The sequence below is a fragment of the Phoxinus phoxinus genome (assembly GCF_949152265.1).
Source record: "Phoxinus phoxinus genome assembly, chromosome: 21".
Lineage (NCBI taxonomy): Eukaryota > Metazoa > Chordata > Actinopteri > Cypriniformes > Leuciscidae > Phoxinus > Phoxinus phoxinus.
The window spans coordinates 20,914,165-20,936,252 of NC_136896.1; the positions used below are offsets into that span (position 1 = coordinate 20,914,165).

The 22,088-nt window shown below is 48.7% G+C and overlaps 2 protein-coding genes across 3 annotated transcripts in view; both read left to right on the plus strand.

The window, feature by feature from the left end:
* LOC306989040 (uncharacterized protein) overlaps window positions 1–19,645 on the plus strand; it is a gene marked incomplete at its 3' end in the record, with an annotated part of 978,518 nt that extends 958,873 nt beyond the window's left edge. Inside the window, exons 2-3 of the mRNA XM_079594359.1 lie at window positions 17,670–18,329; window positions 18,462–19,645. Of these exons, the coding sequence (XP_079450485.1) occupies window positions 18,011–18,329; window positions 18,462–19,645 (1,503 nt within the window). The 5' untranslated portion in view covers window positions 17,670–18,010. The remainder of the gene's footprint in view (window positions 1–17,669; window positions 18,330–18,461) is intronic.
* plxdc1 (plexin domain containing 1) overlaps window positions 1–22,088 on the plus strand; it is a 245,503-nt gene that overhangs the window by 190,255 nt on the left and 33,160 nt on the right. For both annotated transcript variants that reach the window (XR_013795634.1, XM_079595213.1), the window contains exons 11-12: window positions 1,864–1,987; window positions 2,898–2,933. Coding sequence is in view for 1 of the 2 variants with exons in the window: in XM_079595213.1 (XP_079451339.1) it covers window positions 1,864–1,987; window positions 2,898–2,933 (160 nt within the window). In the remaining variant the exon portion in view is untranslated. The remainder of the gene's footprint in view (window positions 1–1,863; window positions 1,988–2,897; window positions 2,934–22,088) is intronic.

Genomic DNA, 22,088 nt, shown 5'->3' on the forward strand with positions numbered 1-22,088 from the left:
ACTTGAATTCCATAACTTTTGGTCGTCAAGGTCTGGAGATGATCTGGTTCATTTTTCGTGAAATTCGGAGCAACGGCCTAGGAGGAGTTCGAAAAAGTAGGTTTTTCGGAAAATTCAAAATGGCGGGAAAACTATTATGACGGAAAATGACGTCATATTGTGCAGTCGAATCGTCGTGAGCTCAGGAATCAGAGGAAAAAATAATTTTGTTTCTAGCCCTTGTGGTTCAAAAGTTATTAGCATAAACATGAGTGAAACTTTGGACAGCTGGTGGCGCTAGAGGGAATGAGTTGGAGACTCCAAATTTGCTATGGTGATAGATCAGGCTGTCCTCTATCACTGTGCCAATTTTCATAAGTTTCTCGCAAACGGTTCTATAGGCTGCCATAGACGCCCAGTCGGAAAAAGAAGAAGAAGAAGAACGGGAACAGATACAATAGGTGCCCGCACCTTCAGTGCTTGGCCCCTAAATATAGCTGCAAGCAGCCATTACGGGGCCAAGCGCAAAAGCAGACGACGAGATATGCCTACATGGCTGAAAGTGTGAGACAAACTGCAGCAAGGAGCAATTAAAGACATTTGAAGATGAATTATGGCAAAATGGTTGAAAAATCACATACAATAACTAAAAATATGATTATCACTTTCGACCAATAGGTGGCGCAGTTACGAAACTGATGTGATGTGGTAAGAGTGAAGTGACAATGACACATACAAAGTTTGGTGTCAATATGTCAAGGCATTGCAGATATAAAGCCTGAATAGTCATTTTGGCATCATGCCTCAACTTTGACACTGCGGTATACGAAAACGGTTTCGTCTATCGACACGAAATCCATAACTTTTACTTGGCACGGTCTGGAGATGACACGATCCGATTTTGGTGAAAATCGGACGTTCGGTCTAGGAGGAGTTCGAAAAAGTAGGTTTTAAAAGAAAATAAAGATGGCGGACAGGAAGTTTGGCTGACTATGGCAAAATTGGTATCTATGTTTTCAGCATAACCCAAGGAATCTATTGAGATCAGTGTCATTACTATCTGGTTCAATTTTCGTGAAATTCGGAGCAACGGCCTAGGAGGAGTTCGAAAAAGTAGGTTTTTCGGAAAATTCAAAATGGCGGGAAAACTATTATGACGGAAAATTACGTCATATGGTGCAGTTGAATCGTCGCGAGCTCAGGAATCAGAGGGGAAAAGAATTTTGTTTCTAGCCCTTGTGGTTCAAAAGTTATAAGCATAAACATGAGTTAAACTTTGGACAGCTGGTGGCGCTAGAGGGAATGAGTTGGAGACTCCAAATTTGCTATGGTGATAGTTCAGGCTGTCCTCTATCACTGTGTTCACATAAGTCTATCACATAAGTTTCCCGCAAACGGTTCTATAGGCTGCCATAGACGCCCAGTCGGAAGAAAAAAAAGAAGAAGAAGAAGAAGAAGAAGAAGAACCGGAACAGATACAATAGGTGCCCGCACCTTCAGTGCTTGGCCCCTAATAAAATGAAATAAAAAACTTTTTTTTTTCTTAGTCTTTCTAAGTGCAAATAAGTGCAAGTGAAACCATAATCAAAGTACTTTCTCAGTATTCAAAGTGCAAACAGAGACCAAAACAGAGACCATAGCCACAACTAAATCTCATCACATTTTAGTCTCGCGAGATCTCGTGGCATGAGATCTTGTCACACCCCTAATAATAAGTAATAATACTTCATTATTTACTTCATGTGGCAATTATGGTGGCTACATGGGTAATGTTAGTATCATGAGAGTGAATATGTCATTAACAAAGTGAATGCTGTTTTTTTTTAACTCGCATGTACTTGTATTTAAAAAATAATAATATGAGTTGGTATGTTCTTGTCTAAGGCAAAAGGCACATGTGACGAATATGCTCAGGGAAGCCCAGAGAGTTCAATCAGCCCTTTTAGTTCTTCACTGCCATCGATGACGACTCCTCCTGCAGCTCTACCCGCCAGTCCTGTGACTGAAGGCGAGTATGTCTAAGACATACATAAAAACCATGATACATAACCCATCACACTCATAACTGCAGCATTTTTCTGATAGCTAAGGATTCATTTGCATGATATTTAAAGTCCCTGTAAAGTCAAAATTAAGTATGTGTTCTGAGTTTGTCACACCACAGAAAAATGTGTTATTAGCCACCCAGCCAAATTTGATTGATAAAAAAGCCGGCAAGTACATAAAATAAGCTATCAAAATTTTGAAAAAATTAGCAGTAGTCTCAACTCTCAAACGCTGGCTCTGCTGAAACCACGCCCACTCGTGGGAAAGCTGCAGTCCCCACACTCAACTGTGGAGTTACTGTGTGGACTACCTACTATAATTATAACATAAGCAACACAAGGCACCTTAAGGCCTTTTTATGCTTCTGCGTCATATCGACGACGTACCCCCGCAGACCCTTCTGCGTCGACGCGAACCCCTCCGCCGTAGCTCGACGTGCACCTCCAAAAAATTTTAACTACGCGTCGAGGCGACGCAGACCACAAGGGCTGTGATTGGTGATTGGTCACACCCCCACCCCCCTAGCGTAAATATTACGTATTTCCGTGATGAAGGCATAGCTAGCTAGCAAACTGTAGGCTGTAGTAACTAATAGTACTGACAGTAACTCGCGATTGAACTCCACAATTCAGTACTTCACAGGTCACAGTCTTTGTAATGTGTTTGAGCAATACATTTCTAACATTTATAATGTGTTTAGAATTTTTTTTAGAATTGCCTTTACAGGGACTTTATGGTCTTACAGCTATAATTATAATGTATGTCATTGTTTTTTTGTGCATTTTGCATGCAGAGCTTAAATACTATTTTGTTGTCCTTCATGGTCTTGTGCTTGCATCGCTCTGTACAACGACAGTCTCTTTCCTTCACAGATGACACCAAACTTCTCTTTCACCATCATGGCAATGGTGAGTCAGTTAATAGCCTTGTGTTTCTTGACTGTTAATCATTCATGATGAGAAAATTTCAGCACTTTTCGGAGTCTGAAATCAAGTGGAAAGAGTTTGGCATGATCATAGTTTGCAGCCCAACTGATTTATTTTTTATTTTATTATAATAGTGACTGATAATTCACAGCACAACTGACTCTGCTGTGGACCACAGTCCAATCCTATCTTGAATTAGATATACCTTTCTTACCCCACTTGTCAGAGATTTTGCTTTGTAATGTTTAAGTTTGACCACTAGAAATTGACCACTTTGAAATTGTTTAAATTTTCCCATAGAACTCTCATGTCTAATATTGTGTTTTTAGTGATCAGTGCTATTGTTCTCACATGTGCCTCGTTCTCTGCTGTGTATTTAAGCTGGTCTGTTCCTCAGTATCTTCGCTTGGTTATTGATGTTCCTAAGCCAGTTACTGCTGTAAGTCTGCTCTTGCTCCAAGAAGTTTATTTTGTGCCGTTTGGATTGTTTCCCTGAGTTTTTTTTTTTTTTTTTTTTTTTTTTTTTTTTTTTGCTGTTTTAACCCTCTGGGGTCTGAGGGGTTTTCTGGGTCCTGGAGGTGTTCTGACATGCTCTAACATTTGTGCTTATTTCTGTTACTTGTGACATTTTCATGGCTAAAGTCGTATTACACTGTATTCAGCACAAACTCTGCTACAATATGTCAGCAGCATGTATGTACAATTTTGTAGTTTTGTAGTTGGGTCATGAAACCCAAACTGATTATTTCTTCACAAGACTTTTGAAAATTGTATCACGTAGCCTAGAATATTTGCTCCAAAACAATGTGAAAATCACCCAGAATACTCATTCAGATATAATATATTGACTCAAGACAATATATTGATTTAAAATTTGTAAGAAATGTCTTGTGTAAGAAAGCTTTATGCGAGTAGGCGTAAACCACCATTAAGTTTTTCACACCTGAGAGAGACAAAGACCCTCCCATAATGGCCCTATTAGGAGCTCTCAGGGCCTATCATTATGAGGAACCTTGCACAGAGAATGAGGAGATTTAAAAAATAATGGCTTTTTGATTGTTGGGATTTATTTACAATACAACATAATCCAAAGATACACAACAAATGGTAAAAAAGCACATTATTTAACACACTGAACTAAAGACAGAGACTTAGCCAGTCACACACCTTTGTGCCATTCCTGAAACATAGTACATACCTGTAATGTCCAAGGTGTTCAAGAGAAAATAGGGCTGCACGATTTTGGGAATACATTTTAGATTTGTTCTGGTTAAAATTGCTTTTTAAAATTTACAAAATACACACACACACACACACACACACACACACACACACACATATATATATATATATATATATATATATATATAATGAACACCAGGTTTGTTGTGCCTTGTAGGCATATACGTGTAGGGCTGAATAAAATAATAATAACAATAGTATAGCAGGCATTGTTAAAAATAAACACTTCAGTAACACTACACAAGAGAAAAATATATTGATTATCATATGTTACGTCAAATGTTTACAAACGATATGACGTTATGAAATGAGATTGGAGTAAAAACCATGATAATGTTTGGTGCGTTTTGCTTTTCAAACTCACAGCGCGTGCAGAGAACATGTACTGAAGCATCGAGAAACAGTTCAATGGCAATGTGAAGTTTATGCAACCATAACACTAACTAATATAATTCAGAATTATTTCTTACCTTAAAATCTTTCTTGTCTTCAAATCGCTTTCTTCTTCTTCTGATGTAAATCCAATGTAAGCTCACAGCGTGTCTTCCAAACTCGACGAACAGCAGAGGACTGATGAAGTTTGCCGCTTTGTTTTTGAGGTAATGAGTGAGTTTGCGTGGCCGATTTGCATGTCAATATCTTTTGCGTGTGTGGGTGTGGTCACATTAAAACTAATGGTTATATACTATTCGACCCCTCCTTGAACTGCCACCTTAACGTGGTGGAGGGGTTTGAGTACCCGAAAGACCCTAGGAGCTATGTTGTCCGGGGCTATATGCCCCTGGTAGGGTCTCCCAAGGCAAACAGGTCCTAGGTGACGGGTCAGACTAAGAGCGGTTCACAAACCCCATTATGATGAGTAACAAATTGAGGACCGTGACGTCGCCCGGTATGGCGCAGCCGGGGCCCCACCCTGGAGCCAGGCCCGGGGTTGGGGCTCGTGTGCGAGCGCCTGGTGGCCGGGCCTCCCCCCACGGGGTCCGGCCGGGCTCAGCCCGAAGGAGCGACGTGGGGCCGCCTTCCCGTGGGCTCACCACCTGCAGGAGGGGCCATAAGGGGCCGGTGCTGAGAGGATCGGGCAGCAGTCGAAGGCGGGGGCCTCGACAACCCGATCCCTGGACACGGAAACTAGCTCTAGGGACGTGGAACGTCACCTCGCTGGCGGGGAAGGAGCCTGAGATTGTGCGTGAGGTTGAGAGGTTCCAACTAGAGATAGTTGGTATCACCTCTACGCACGGCTTAGGCTCTGGAACCACACTCCTTGATAGAGGATGGACTCTTCACCACTCTGGAGTTGCCCATGGTGAGAGGCGGCGGGCTGGTGTGGGTTTGCTTATAGCCCCCCAGCTCAGCCCCCATGTGTTGGAGTTTACCCCGGTGAACGAGAGGGTCGTTTCCCTGCGCCTACGGGTCGGGGATAGGTCTCTCACTGTTGTGTGTGCCTACGGGCCAAACGGCAGTGTAGAGTACCCGGCCTTCTTGGAGTCTCTGGGAGGGGTGCTAGAAAGTGCTCCGACTGGAGACTCCGTCGTTCTACTGGGGGACTTCAATGCTCACGTGGGCAACGACAGTGTAACCTGGAGGGGCGTGATTGGGAGGAACGGCCCCCCTGATCTGAACCCGAGCGGTGTTCAGTTATTGGACTTCTGTGCTAGTTACAGTTTGTCCATAACGAACACCATGTTCAAGCATAAGGGTGTCCATCAGTACACGTGGCATCAGGACACCCTAGGCCGTAGGTCGATGATCGACTTTGTGGTCGTTTCATCTGACCTGCGGCCATATGTCTTGGACACTCGGGTAAAGAGAGGGGCGGAGCTGTCAACTGATCACCACCTGGTGGTGAGTTGGATCCGATGGCGGAAGAGGAAGCTGGACAGACTCGGCAGACCCAAGCGTACTGTAAGGGTCTGCTGGGAACGTTTGGCCGAGTCTCCTGTCAGAGAGATCTTCAACTCCCACCTCCGGCGGAGCTTCGACCGGATCCCGAGGGAGGCTGGAGATATTGAGTCCGAGTGGACCATGTTCTCCACCTCCATTGTCGAAGCGGCCACTCGGAGCTGTGGCCGTAAGGTCTCCGGTGCCTGTCGAGGCGGCAATCCCCGAACCCGGTGGTGGACACCGGAAGTAAGGGATGCCGTCAAGCTGAAGAAGGAGTCCTATCGGGCCTGGTTGGCTTGTGGGACTCCTGAGGCAGCTGACGGGTACCGGCAGGCCAAGCGAACTGCAGCCCGGGTGGTTGTGGAGGCAAAAACTCGGGCCTGGGAGGAGTTCGGAGAGGCCATGGAAAATGACTATCGGCTGGCCTCGAAGAGATTCTGGCAAACCGTCCGGCGACTCAGGAGAGGGAAGCAGTGCCCCACCAACGCTGTTTACAGTGGAGGTGGGCGGCTGTTGACCTCAACTGGGGATGTCGTCGGACGGTGGAAGGAATACTTCGAGGATCTCCTCAATCCCGCCGTCACGTCTTCCATTGAGGAAGCAGAGGCTGAGGGCTCGGAGGTTGACTCGTCCATCTCCCAAGCTGAGGTCACCGAGGTAGTCAAGAAACTCCTCGGTGGCAAGGCACCGGGGGTGGATGAGATCCGCCCTGAGTACCTCAAGTCTCTGGATGTTGCGGGGCTGTCTTGGCTGACACGCCTCTGCAGCATCGCGTGGCGGTCGGGGACAGTGCCTCTGGGATGGCAGACTGGGGTGGTGGTCCCTCTTTTTAAGAAGGGGGACCGGAGAGTGTGTTCCAACTACAGGGGGATCACACTTCTCAGCCTCCCCGGGAAAGTCTATGCTAGGGTACTGGAGAGGAGATTACGGCCGATAGTAGAACCTCGGATTCAGGAGGAACAGTGCGGTTTTCGTCCCGGCCGTGGAACACTGGACCAGCTCTATACCCTCTACAGGGTGCTGGAGGGTTCATGGGAGTTTGCCCAACCAATCCACATGTGCTTTGTGGATTTGGAGAAGGCATTCGACTGTGTCCCTCGAGGCGGCCTGTGGAGGGTGCTCCGGGAGTATGGGGTCCGGGGTCCTTTGCTAAGGGCTGTCCGGTCCCTATACGACCGGAGCAGGAGCTTGGTTCGCATTGCCGGCAGTAAGTCAGACTTGTTCCCGGTGCATGTTGGACTTCGGCAGGGCTGCCCTTTGTCGCCGGTTCTGTTCATAATATTTATGGACAGAATTTCTAGGCGCAGCCAGGGGCCGGAGGGTGTCAGGTTCGGGGACCACACGATTTCGTCTCTGCTCTTTGCGGATGATTTTGTCGTGTTGGCCCCTACAGACCAGGACCTTCAGCATGCACTGGGACGGTTTGCAGCCGAGTGTGAAGCGGCTGGGATGAGAATCAGCACCTCCAAATCCGAGGCCATGGTCCTCAGTCGGAAAAGGGTGGCTTGCTCACTTCAGGTTGGGGGAGAGTTCCTGCCTCAAGTGGAGGAGTTTAAGTATCTTGGGGTCTTGTTCACGAGTGAGGGAAGGATGGAACGGGAGATTGACAGACGGATCGGTGCAGCTGCTGCAGTAATGCGGTCGTTGTACCGGTCTGTCGTGGTGAAGAAAGAGCTGAGCCGCAAGGCGAAGCTCTCGATTTACCGGTCAATCTACGTTCCTACTCTCACCTATGGTCATGAGCTTTGGGTCATGACCGAAAGAACAAGATCCCGGATACAGGCGGCCGAAATGAGCTTTCTCCGCAGAGTGGCTGGGCGATCCCTTAGAGATAGGGTGAGGAGCTCGGTCACTCGGGAGGAGCTCAGAGTAGAGTCGCTGCTCCTCCACATCGAGAGGGGTCAGCTGAGGTGGCTCGGGCATCTGTTTCGGATGCCTCCTGAACGCCTTCCTGGGAAGGTGTTCCGGGCACGTCCCACCGGGAGGAGACCCCGAGGAAGACCTAGGACACGCTGGAGAGACTATGTCTCCCGGCTGGCCTAGGAACGCCTCGGTGTCCCCCCGGAAGAGCTGGAGGAAGTGTCTAGGGAGAGGGAAGTCTGGGTGTCTCTGCTTAGACTGCTGCCCCCGCGACCCGGCCCTGCGGATAAGCGGAAGAAGATGGATGGATATACTATTGGTTTTATACACACAAAAAAAGTTCACTAGAAGAAAGAGGCAGAAAGCACACCCTGTTTAATTTCTTTATTTTACAAAAGCACAACATTTTGTTTTGATTGTAAGTGGACACATACAAAAGTAGACATCTCACAGATTCTTTTTTCATATTGATTAAAGCTAGGGTCGGTAATGTTGGAGAGCTAGCCAGATTTGAAAGTGGCACCTCTTCTAAGCTCCACCCCCTCCTGTCAGTGCTCCGTCCAAAGCTACGCCCCCCCACAAACATGAACGCGCATCCACATTTGGAGCATACCTGTCAACACTCCCGTTTTCACCGGGAGTCTCCCGTATTTCACACCCATCTCCCGCCCCCCTCCCGTTTTGTCCTTTCTCCCGTGAAACTCCCGTAATTTGTATTCCCAAACGTCGTTATATGAATAATCACATCAATATATTATTCCAAGGTTGCCCAGTTGCCAGATCTTGTATGAAACCCATTCTACTCGTGCAATCAACACATCATTCACATTTCAACCCATTTGTGAGCTCAACCTGGCAACCTACAACTCAGTAGCGCTGTTGACGTGCGCAGATCGACGTTGGAAATTGAATAAAGCGATCACTGGTAGAAATGAGAAGAAAACTCTGTGGTAAATATTTCACGTAATTAACACAGCATCCGTTCTCTTACGAGAGATACTCTCGTACTGCGTTGTCGTAGCAACGCATTGGGGAAAATCCTTTTCCACGAGAATACTGAAGCAACAAATTATCCTTAATTTTGTATCAATGTAAAGCGCATTGCCACAGCATACAGACCTAGGCGAGACCGCTCGCGTGCCTATTGGCTGCTGTGCGGCAAATTCTTAAGCCAATGGAGCGAGCCCTAGAGTGACGTCACACCCAATGAGGGCGCTTCGCGCCCTCCCGCGTCACGTCCCGCCGAAACGGGCGTGGCTTAGGGCTATATATTTCACTCACAGGCTTATGAACTCTGATTTTTTTATCCTTCAGCGAAACACCTACTTCGCTGATCCGAGGAGAAGCTGCGCCATCGAGAGAGCACTTCAGCGGGAGAGGACGTGAAGCCGCTGGCACCGCCACCTTCTTCGCCTTCCAGCTGCGCGTTCCGGCGCTTATATCATTTGCCTCCATTTAAGTGTGTGTGAGTTCGCCGGCGGGGCTCACACGTGTTATTTGTATCCGGAAGCCGTCTTCTCCGAGGATGCCTTCCTGCGGCTCATGCCGTGCAACGCTCAGCGACGGGGACCGTCATGTTATATGCGCTTCCTGCCTGGGTGAGCAACACGCGGCTATCGCTCTTGCGGATGGCGGCTGCCATCACTGTGAACTTCTGCCTTTGGCGACTCTGCGGACTCGCCTGGCGTCGTTCCAGGAGCCCGTGTTTTCTGCTGTTGTGCCGAGCCGTAAAAAGCACCGTGCACAGCGGAACCCTGAACCATCCCCTAGCCGCCAATGTTCGCCGGCGCGCCCGCAAACTATTTCTCCGGCTTCTTCAGCTTCGATCCCCGACGGACAGCGGCCGCAGATTGCCGCAGCTTCCGTCGACGACATCGATGAGATCGACGCCATGCTGAGGGATGAGGACTCGTGCTCTGTCTTGGCGTCCGGCAGCGAGGATTGGGCGAGCTCTGCGGACCTCGCGCCCCCCGCTCCCGCGACCAAAGGAAAGAGAGCGAGCATCGAGGCGGAGCTCATCCGCGTGCTCACTCAAGCCACGGCGAGCCTTGGCCTTGAGTGGGTTTCGCCCGAGCAGCCCGCCCACAACCGGTTGGATGGCTATTTTTTGCCCGGGGAAAAGTCTACGCCTGCGTCTAAGCCCGCCCCCTTCCTTCCTGAGCTTCACGAGGAGGTCACGAGAGCTTGGAAGTCTGCGGCCCAAGCCATCGGACGGAGTATGGCGGCGCTCACCGTGTCTGAGAGGCACCTCTGGCTCACGCTCCCAGACATGCCAGAAGCGGAGCGGACCGCGTTCCTCGACGCCCCGCTCTCCCCTGCTGGTCTCTTCGGGACGTCGGTGAAGGAATTTACCGACAAGTATGCTGAGGTGCAGAAGGCGACCCAGGCGATGAAGCACTTCCTGCCAAAGCGCTCCAACTCAGCAGCAGGCCGTGTGAAACTGCCTGCTCAGAGTTCACAGCCCAGACCGCCGCCCAGCTCCTCTTCTCAACGCCGCCAGACGCAGAGCTCGAAACCGCGCTTTCGCTCTTCCGGTCGCCGCCCCGCGCCGCGGGGCCCGCGACAGAAGGTAGAGTTGAAGCCAGAGCCCCCGAAGACATCCTAGCACTGCTAGGGAAGCGTCGGTGTTCAAGTCCCGCTGCGGCCGGACCCTCACCGAAGCTCACCGCTCGTGCAGTCCCAAGCGAAGCGACTGTGCCAGTGATCATTGCAGCCAACAGGCGTGTCTCACTGGCCGCTTGCCTGCACACAACAGCCGTTTTCACGGCTACCCAGATAAATCCATTAAAGAGTTTTTTTTTGGTGTCCCGGCCACAGCCGATGGTGTTTCTTGTGTAGTAAATCTGCCCGCTGTAATGTGCACACCCCTACACACAAACACGGCCCCACACACAGGGCCCGTGCACATAAAATCGACCCAGCTCGATTGCGCGTTAAAAGTAGCACACGTGCCCACTACCCAGTGCCCACTAATGCTACCTCCTGCTCATCGCACGGTTTCTGTAAAAACGAAACCTGCGTGCAGGCGCTCCGCTCCGGCGAGCGATGCTATAAAGGTGGTAAACGTGCCCGGTCCCCAGTGCCCGCGTTCCCACACAAGCATCACGGTTCCTACGGAGCCCATCCAGCCCTCCCTCTCCCACCTAAATGCTGTCGAGGGGTCGAGCGCTTTCTGCCCGCTTTCCGGCCCCGGCCTCAGATGTTGCGAGCGAGACATTTCTGTCACAGCTCACGAAAGCCGCTGTATCGCGAGTCGATCAGAGCGTGCTTTTCACTCAGCCCCTAGCTACACGTGCAGATGCATGGGAGAAGCTTCCCGGGGTTTCAAAATGGGTGATAAACATCATAAAAGAAGGCTATTCGCTACAGTTTCGCAGACGCCCTCGCCGCCACACGGCGCGTGTCGAGACTTCGGTAGATTTGAATGTAGCACACCTACTTCGAGCCGAAATTCAGAAACTTCTGAGAAAAAGGGCTATCGAACCTTTATTTCAGGCTCAGAGCGAAGGGGGGCTTTACAGCAGATACTTCCTGGTACCCAAGAAAGACGGGGGTCTCAGACCCATACTAGATCTGAGGCAGCTGAACAGAGCGCTTGTGAAATGCCAGTTCAGAATGCTAACGACCAGAAAAATCCTCGCGCATGTTCGCCAAGGAGACTGGTTCGTGTCAGTAGATCTAAAGGACGCGTATTTTCAAATACAGATTGCGTCACGTCACAGGCGATTTTTGAGATTTGCCTTCGAGGGCCAGGCATACCAGTACAAAGTCCTGCCGTTCGGCTTGTCTCTAGCACCCCGTACATTTACGAAGTGCATGGACGCAGCACTCGCTCCCCTCAAACTGCAGGGTGTTCGAGTGCTGAACTATTTGGACGATTGGCTCATCCTAGCCCAATCTCATTCAGAGATAGTGGCGCACAGAGCCCTGCTGCTGAGTCACCTCGAGAATCTCGGTCTCACAGTAAACTGGGAAAAGAGTTCGCTGTCCCCCAGTCAGAATATTTCTTTTCTGGGACTGGAACTGAACTGAACTGAACTCGCCCGCTGCAGATATGGCTCAAAGGGAGGGTGCCCTTCAAAGCATGGGCCACCGGTCGGCTTCGCCTCAAGGTCAATCAAGCTTGCGGTTTCAGCTTTGAAACCGTGGAAGTCAAAAGACTGGTACCTGTCAGGTGTAAGCCTAGGGATTTCCTCGAGTCTGAGGGTGGTGTCTACGGACGCATCCAACGCAGGGTGGGGAGCGCTGCTCGAGGGCAGACCGCTGTTTGGCCTTTGGTCAGAGCGAGAGAAGCTCTTCCACATAAACTGCCTCGAGAAGTTAGCAGTGTGCAAAGCGCTCACTCGCTTTCGTCCCCTGCTTATGGGCTGCCATTACTGATACGTTCAGACAGCATGTCAGTGGTGTCATACATAAATCGCCAGGGCGGCCTCAGGTCCCTGTCATTATACAGGCTGACCAGACGCCTTCTGGTATGGGCGCGCTGCAACCTCCTTTCATTAAGGGGCGGCACACGTGCCAGGACACCTGAATGTTGGACCAGATGTACTGTCCAGGAACCGCGTTCCGGCAGGAGAATGGTCGTTACACCCACACACAGTGCAACTGTTGTGGAAGAAATTCGGCAGAGCGGAAGTAGACCTCTTTGCGTCTCCGGAAAACGCTCACTGTCTGGAATTTTACTCAAAGAGCAGGGACGCGCTGGCTCATCAGTGGCCGCGCCGCCCGCTGTATGCTTTTCCCCCTGTCTCCCTCCTGACCCAAGTGGTGGAGAGGATCAGGGAGGAAGGATGCTCAGTGCTGCTGATAGCACCGCTGTGGTTGAATCAGCCCTGGTTCCCAGCTGTGATGCAGTTAGCCAGCACCGCCCTGTGGCCAGTGCCTCTGAGGAGGGATCTCCTTTCTCAAGCAAATGGTTCGATTTGGCATCCTCACCCGGAGTTATGGTCCCTTCACGTGTGGGCCATCAACGGGTATCCACTGACCTCCCGCAGGGAGTGCTGATCACGATCACACAGGCTAGAGCTCCGTCTACGCGCGTCTAAATGGTCTGTTTTTTCTGGCTGGTGCACGTCTCGTGGCACGTCACCCCCAGACTGCGGAGTAACAGAGGTTTTGTCCTTCTTACAAGAGCTATTGGATAATGGGAGATCCCCTTCCACGCTCAAAGTATATGTGGCGGCTATAGCGGCTTTTTCTGAAACCGCTCACGGCCAGTCCATAGGAAGGAACGATTTAGTCATTCGGTTCCTTAAAGGAGCTAGGAGACTTAATCCACCCAGACCTCCCACTGTTCCCATTTGGGACCTTTCTACGGTGCTGGACGCCATGAAGGGTCCTCCTTTTGAGCCTCTTCAGGAGATTGATTTGAAACACCTGTCGCTCAAGACGGTGTTTCTCCTGGCTCTCGCTTCAGTGAAGCGCGTTGGGGACTTGCACGCGCTCTCCGTGAGCGCGTCGTGCATGGAATTTGGGCCTAATGACTCCAGAGTCGTGCTCAAACCTAAGCATGGTTACGTTCCAAAATTCCTAAACACACCGTTTAGGGCGCAGGTTATTTCCCTGTCTGCCCTTCCGGTCACCAGGGACAATACGGACGATAATTTTCTCTGCCCAGTGAGGGCATTGAGAGCTTACGTGTCGCGCTCGTCTGCTTTCAGACAGACGGAGCAGCTTTTTGTTTCGTTTAGTGGGCGTCTCAAGGGACTGGCCACTTCGAAGCAGAGTCTATCCAGATGGATAGTAGACGCGATAGCTCTAGCGTACGCATCCAAAGACATTCAGTGCCCTTTGGGTGTTAGAGCGCACTCCACGAGAAGTATGGCTTCTTCGTGGGCTTGGTCCCGTATACTCCCGTATTTTAGTACCCAAATGTTGACGGGTATGATTTGGAGTCAGCTGCATGTACCTACCAGTGATGCGCGGGTTGATCCAAATTGAGCGGGTGCCTGCGGTTACCCGCGGTTACGAGTCATCCAAAAATATTTTTAATGATATTTGGGTCGCGGTCGGTCGGGTCGTTTACCTTTGTAATTTATATAGTACTAGACACAATGTTCAATGAAATACATAGGTCTACACTTTATTGGCTGAATGCGCGAGGATGACGCACGAGCAGTCTGCAGATGAAAGTGGGAAATCCTTATTTACCTTTTGAATGTTGAGCGCGTTATTAACTTTTGAATAAAAGCTGACGCGGGACAAAATGTCCGATTTCCCAACGCGTTGAACACACGTCGATTAGACTGGATAAACACATGCAGCATCTTAATTGTTAAGAAAATGAAACGAAATAAATTAATAAATCAAGCCTTTATTACAAAACACTAGGCTATATCATACAGCATTCTGAAAAATGCGCACCCCTAGTTCCTCCGTCTATGGCCCATGACGCGATGAGCATTTACTATAGCTACTTTAAAAAACGCGGGTCAGGAAGCGGGTCGGGTACAATATTTTCTTTCTTTTTTTTTGCGGTCCGAGTTGCGGGCGGGTTAGTTGAAAACGTCGGTCGGGTGCGGGTTGTTTATACATTGACCCACGCATCACTGCTGTGCACGCAGTGGTGCTCGGGCACGAGACATGAAGGCATCTGATTGGTTCTTTACATTCGCACCGAATGGCAGTGATTGGTCAGAGTTTTTACTGTCCTACAGCTGCTACAGAGGTCAGATTTTTTTCATTCCTTTTTCTGAACACATAATGTATTGACTACTATCAGAATGGAAGGACCATTTCACCCAGTATAACAAAAAAAATGTTTCTGAACAGGATTACCTACCCTAGCTTCAAGTCTGTATGACCATAAATGACGGAGTATTTTAAATCTATTCAGCTGCTATGTGAAAAAAATTGCGCAAATCACGCCGGCGTGTTTGCTGACCCCAGAGGGTTAAGAACCTTTTTTCCTGAGTTTGTGTTTTAGAGATTGTTGTTTCTCCTTTTGGATTTTTGTTTACTTTTTGGTCAGGATATGCTTCTATTTTTGTGGTTGCCTTGAAGAAAGGGATTTTTTTGCCCTTTTCCTTTTTTTAATAAACTCTTTTTATTCAACGTAAAGAGACCGTCTGACAATTGTGTTCAACACCTTCCAACGCCACGAGACAGCTGAGTCAGAGACAGGGTCTTTGATGGCTAAACACTAAGCAACACAGCAAACATGTGCTGACTGATCTCATGTCTCCTATCCATTAGATATATGACCGGCTGCCCTCCACTCCAGCCTCTAATGCTGCCTCTATACCCCTTCTGGATTCTCGAATGCTCTCTCATTTGGCTGAACCTCGCCTACCTCCACCGCAACGTTTCTCGGGTGATCCCAGTGCATGTGACGAGTTCCTGACTCAATTCTCTCTCACATTTGAACTGCAACCAGTATGTTATCACCCTCCTTTCCGGAAAGGCTCTCTCCTGGGCAACAGCGGTCTGGAAGGCACAGGCGCTCTTCAGTTCAAGTTATTCAACATTCGAAGAGGCATCTAAACGAGTCTTTGACCACCCTCTCAGCGGCCGACAAGCCTCTAAGAGACTTCTCACCCTCCGACAAAATAATTTCAGCGCTGCTGAATATACCATACAGTTTCGGACAGTTGCAGCAGGGAGTGGCTGGAACGATGAGGCCCTCATGGTGTGTTTCCTGAACTATCTGAGCCGATCAAGGATCATCTGGCTACCAGAGAACCTGCCCGTGAACTCGAGACTCTTCTCGATCAAGCAATCCGGCCGGATAATCGCCTGAGGGAGAGAAATCTGCACCGCCCGTCTGTTTCCACACTGTCTGCCAGCCCAGCTCCTGTTCAAATGCTACCAGTGCCCCAAGATTCTTCAGAAGCCATGCAGTTGGGTAGGACTCTGCTTTCTCCTTCTTAAAGGGACAGTGTGTAGGAATTACTCTTATCTAGCGGTGAAATTGTATTTTGCATTCAAACGAATAGTGCTCTCTAGGTTTTCAAATGCGTGTTGCAACTACGGTAGCCTTTATGTACCAAGAAGCTATGACAACAATAGCCCTTCGTCGAGTTTAATTATACGTTCCATGTTCTACTGTTATGCCGCCCATTTAATGAATTATACTAACAAGCAATGAAAAAAAAGCTTGTAATTTGGACCGTAACATTCAAGTCAAGTCAAGTCAAGTCATCTTTATTTATATAGCGCTTTTTACAATACAGTTTGTATCAAAGCAGCTTCACAGTGATAACATGAAAATAATACAAAAAATAATTTCATCATCGTCCACTTTTAAGGCAGATCTATAATATTGTTGAATATTAAATGTCCCCAACTAAGCAAGCCAGAAGGTAAGGCAACAGCGGCAAGGAACCAAAACTCCATCAGGTGACAGAATGGAGAAAAAAACCTTGGGAGAACCCAGGCTCAGTCGGGGGCCAGTTCTCCTCTGGCCAATGAGTGAACAGTGTATGAAGTTCAGAATGAATCAGAGTATTTGTCCAGGGAAACATTGACTTTCCCGTCGAGAAGAAAGCAGGCAATTTCAGAGTCCCTTCAAAGTCTTTCTCCTTCATTAGCTCTTTCCAACTGGGTAAAGCTATCCTGTTATTTACCCTCGGTTTTTGAATTCGCCAGTCACGTTTCCCTTTAAATTCAATTTTGGCATTTCTCCTGTGGCTCGGCATGAATATGATCCTGAATTATGAATTAGCGTGCAGTGCAACCTTTCAAATTTACCGGGGCAGTGACACGCATTACGCCTCTCTCATTGTCCGCTTCAGCTGGTGTTAGTCACGTCACGCTGGCTCTGGACGAAAACGTGTTGTGGAAACGCGTTGAGGTTGCTTAGTTCTTTTTGTCTCTCTCTGCTATTATAGTTTTTCAAGATGGAGGAACGACATGGTAGCCTCCGTGGAGTTGTCTGTCCCATGTAAATATTAGAAAGTTATTCGCATACGAGGATAAGTCGGATCACTGGGAGAGGTAATTGTACACCATTGAGGACATATTTATGAATGAAGACATTGATTTTAGTTAATAAAATACTTAAAAAACTACACACTTTCCCTTTAACGAGATTGTCGCATGAGAGAGCGTTGTTGCCTATATTGTGGATTTTATGGCCATTTTCGCTCCGCCTGTCCCTGGCTCTCGGGAAACCCGCAGTCCCGCACAGGCAACAGAGGACTGTAACGGGAGTAACACGCACTACTTCACCTTCCAACTCTGGGTTGTTCCTTCCCCTCACACTTACTTGGGGAGACAAAAAACTCCAACTCCAGGCCTTGCTTAATTCCGGTGCAAGCGGGAACTTCATGGATATCCGTGGCCAAAAGTCTCCAGATCCCTTCTAATACCTAATTCCTCCCCCCTTAATGTGACAGCCTTGGATGGAAGACCGTTAGCTCCTGGGAAAGTAACCCACCTTACCTCTCTTCTTTGTCTCTTCACTAACCAGCACCAGGAGAGAATGTGCTTTCACCTAATACAGTCTCCAGAGTTCCCTGTTATGCTCCTTCAGCATACTACAGGTCTCCGCCTCCGACCTCCGCGATCAGGACTCCGTGTCCTTGGCTCTTAACTCTTGGCTCTTAAGGACAAGCGTCAGTCTGCGTGAAGAACGAGAGCGCGCAAGAGGTTTTTTTCTTAATATTCAGTTCTCTTGTTGTTTAGTGTATTATTTTCCAGAAAGTAGGGCTATTTTCGATTCTGTGGTTACTTGTACATTTTTACCTTCAAACAAATCTGTATTTTAATTAGACGCGTGACTACTTTATATAACAGCCGCGTCTGAGAAGTGGGCTATTGCAGTTTAAATTTTATAGCACTTAAGTGTAGCTGTCCATAGAGGCAGTTTCGATTTTCTCCCATTTTCGGATTATTTACTTTGGCTGTGTTAATTGCTGGACTAGCAGCTGTCCTCACTCAGGCGTTTGAAAGCACTATATATCTGTAGTGTGCGCGCTGCCGCGGAAGCGTTCAGCTCTCCTCGTGTGAAGACCGACTCGGGTAAAGACCATCGACTCTACCTGCGCGACTCCACCGAGCAAGGACACCTGCAAGGCACTTAAGTATCCTATTCTCCCCTCTTCCTTTCACACTGGTATAGTATTTCCCTACTAATTATGTGTTTTCAATACATTCCTGTTGTCTCTCGACGACGCTCTCCCATCACGCACAGAAGGCAGCGCAATACTGCTAATCTGCGTCCCATTCTCTCATCCTCTCACACACCTCTCTCTATTTCTATGGGTCTATGGAATTGTCAGTCAGCAGTCAACAAAGCTGACTTCATTCCAGCCTTTGCATCTCACTCTACTCTTAATATTTTAGGCTTAACTGAGACCTGGATTTGTCCAGAAGACTCAGCAACCCCGACTGCTCTCTCTAAAAACTTCTCCTTCTCTCACACTCCTCGCCAGTCTGGGAGGGGTGGGGGCACAGGTCTTCTCATTTCTAACAATTGGAATTACTCAACTCTCTCCTCTCTCTGCAATAACTACTCGTTTGAATATCATGCTATTACACTTACATCTCCCATTAAGATCCATATTGTAGTCATATATCGCCCCCCAGGTCAACTGGGAAGCTTTGTAGAGGAGCTGGATGTGCTGCTGTCTTCTTTCCCTGAGGATGGCACCCCACTTGTAGTCTTTGGTGATTTCAACATTCATCTAGAGAAGCCGCATGCAACAGACTTCATCGCTCTCCTAGCCTCATTCGATCTCAAACGGCTCATCACCTCAGGTACTCACAAATCAGGCAACCAACTGGACCTGGTTTACACACGCAACTGCATCACAGACAACATTTTGGTGAAACCTCTCCATGTTTCTGATCATTTCCTCATTACATTCAATCTACAACTCACTACCCATGCTCCACCAACCCCCCTACCAGTTACTTTCAGACGAAACCTGCGCTCACTCTCTCCCTCCCATCTCTCCTCTGCTGTGTCATCTTCTCTTCCCTCACACTCACACTTCTCATCTCTGGATGTTAATACCGCAACAGATACTTTATGCTCCAATTTAACTTCTTCTTTAGACAATATCTGCCCTATCTCCTCCAGGCCAGCACGTACTACTCCCTCTAACCCCTGGTTATCTGAGGTTCTTCGTGAACACCGGACTAAACTCAGGGCAACAGAGAGGAAATGGCGCAAATCAAAAGACACAACTGACCTTAGTATGTATCAATCTCTGCTCTCTTCCTTTTCTGCTGATGTTCATGCTGCAAAATCTTCTTATTTTCACAACAAGATCAACAGCACCGCTAACACACGAACTCTTTTCAAGACATTCAACTCTCTCCTCTGTCCACCTCCACCACCACCCACCTCCTCTTTAACTGCTGATGATTTTGCTAACTTCTTCACCAACAAAACAACAACTATCAGCAATCAGTTCTCAGCTCCACACACACAGGAACCCAGTCCAACCCCTCCCACTCCCAAACACATTCTCTCCTCATTCTCTCCACTAACCGAGGAAGAAGTATCTAAACTTCTCCTCTCCAGTCACCCCACCACCTGCCCTCTAGATCCCATCCCCTCACACCTTCTACAAGCCATCTCTCCCACACTTCTACCAGCACTCACACACATCATCAACTCATCGCTCCACACTGGCACTTTTCCTACAGCATTCAAGCAGGCTCGGGTAACTCCACTGCTTAAGAAACCCACATTAAACACATCACTCTTAGAGAATTACAGACCTGTCTCTCTCCTACCATTCATTGCGAAAACACTTGAATGAGTTGCCTTCAACCAAGTAACATCCTTCCTCTCTCTGACCAACCAACTAGACGTAAACCAATCTGGCTTCAAGAAAGGGCATTCAACCGAGACTGCATTGCTGTCAGTCACAGAAGCCCTACGGATCGCAAAAGCTGCCTCCAAATCATCAGTTCTCATTCTCCTGGATCTGTCTGCTGCCTCGACACCGTGAATCATCAGATCCTCCTGTCCACCCTCTCATCACTGGGCATCACAGGAACTCCTCTCCACTGGTTTGAGTCCTATCTCACAGGTAGGTCCTTCAGGGTCGCATGGAGTGGCGAGGTATCCAAAACACATCAACTGACTACAAGGGTTCCTCAGGGTTCAGTTCTTGGACCGCTCCTCTTCTCCATTTACACCACATCACTGGGACCCATCATACAGGCACATGGCTTCTCTTACCATTGCTATGCTGATGACACCCAGCTCTACATCTCATTTCAACCTGATGATCCCACAGTAGCTGCACGTATCTCAAGCTGCCTGGCGGACATCTCGGCATGGATGAAGGAACATCACCTGCAGCTCAACCTGGCAAAGACTGAGCTTCTCGTCCTCCCTGCCAATCCATCTCTACAGCGCGACTTCACTATCCAGCTAGATTCAACTTTAATCACCCCATCAAGGTCGGTCAGAAACCTTGGAGTAACATTTGATGAGCATCTGACCTTCACAGACCACATCACAAAGACAGCTCGATCATGCAGGTTTGCACTGCACAACATCAGGAAGATCAGGCCCTTCCTGACTGAGCATGCAACACAACTTCTCGCCCAGGCCTTGGTTATCTCTAGGCTTGATTACTGCAATGCTCTTCTGGCTGGTCTTCCATCATGTGCAATTAAACCTCTACAAATCATCCAGAATGCTGCAGCCCGTCTTGTCTTCAACGAGCCCAAAAGGGCCCACGTCACTCCTCTGTTCATCTCTCTGCACTGGCTACCACTCGCTGCTCGCATCAAGTTCAAGGCATTGACGCTCGCTTACAGATCGACCACAGGCTCAGCTCCCTCCTACTTTCACTCGCTCCTACGAGTCTACATCCCTACCAGAAGCCTGCGATCGGTCAATGAGCGACGGCTCGTGGTACCATCACAGAGAGCCACAAAATCACTCTCCAGAACATTCTCATTCACGGTTCCTTGCTGGTGGAATGATCTCCCTACCCTCATCCGGAATGCAGAATCCCTGACCACATTCAAAAGACAACTGAAAACTCATCTCTTCCGTGCGCACTTGACATAAAAAAAAAAAAAAAAAAACTCTCCTTTACCCTCCCTTGTTTTGGCTTATGCTACTCTGAGCAATGCCAGAACTTTGTATTTTGAGCACTTCTTGTGTTATTTTTTGCCTCTTCACGATGACTCGCTTGCTGTAGTCCTCAGTTGTAAGTCGCTTTGGATAAAGGCGTCTGCTAAATGACTAAATGTAAATGTAAATGTAACTCCCTCAGCTCCACCGTGGCCCATCAGGTCATCAGTTCCGCCAGGCTCCCTCGTACCCCTGGATCCACCATGGACCCCTTGACCTACCTTCACCTCTGCACTGCACTCCTCTGGCTAAGCATCATCCCTTCGTCCCCCAGGCTCCGTTGGACTCCTCACTCCCTTCTGTTCCTCCTTGGTCCTCACTCCCTCTGTCTCCACCATGCCCTTCTGTGTCCCCGACTGCACCTCAGTCGCCAGAGCCAGTGGCTTCGCCATGTCACGCCGGATCGTCACCGGGGCTCGTCGGCTCTCCGGCTCCACCCTGGTCTCCTCTCCCACCTACTCAGCCCCGTCAGTCAGCCCCCTGGAGTCGTCAGCCCTGCCTCCTCCATGGCTCCTCCCTCCGTCGTCTCTGCCCTGACCACCTGCACAGCCTGGTCTTCCTTGGCCACCTACTCAACCTGCTCTGCCCTAGTAGCCTGCACAGTCTGCTCCGCCCTGGTCCCTCCTGCCTTCTGTCTGCCCTTCACCTACTCTTTGTCCTCCTCCCGAGCCCCCTCCCTCCGCAGGGGTAGGTACTGTCACACACCTCAACGGCACTACACTTCCCAGCATCCGTCATGTCATCCCACCTGCACACTATCGGACATCACCTGATCACCTATCACCTGAATGTCATCAATCACCATGGACACTAATGTTCTTCACAGATGACTTCACAGATGACTGTCATTGTCTCGTCATCATCTGTGTATTTAAGTTCCTGCTTGTCTTCAGTTTAGTGTCCGGTATTGTTTGTGCATTGCACACTGTTTCTTGTTGTTGGCTCTTTCTGTTAGTTCTTGTTTAATAAACATTGGAATTATCTTCATCTTCGTCTTCAGTGAATTTCAACGTTACAATATGGACCATTCTACAGAATTGGTTCAAAGTTAGAGTTGGAGACATCTTGAAAAAATGTGTCTTCCACAAATGTTGTATACATGCAAATTG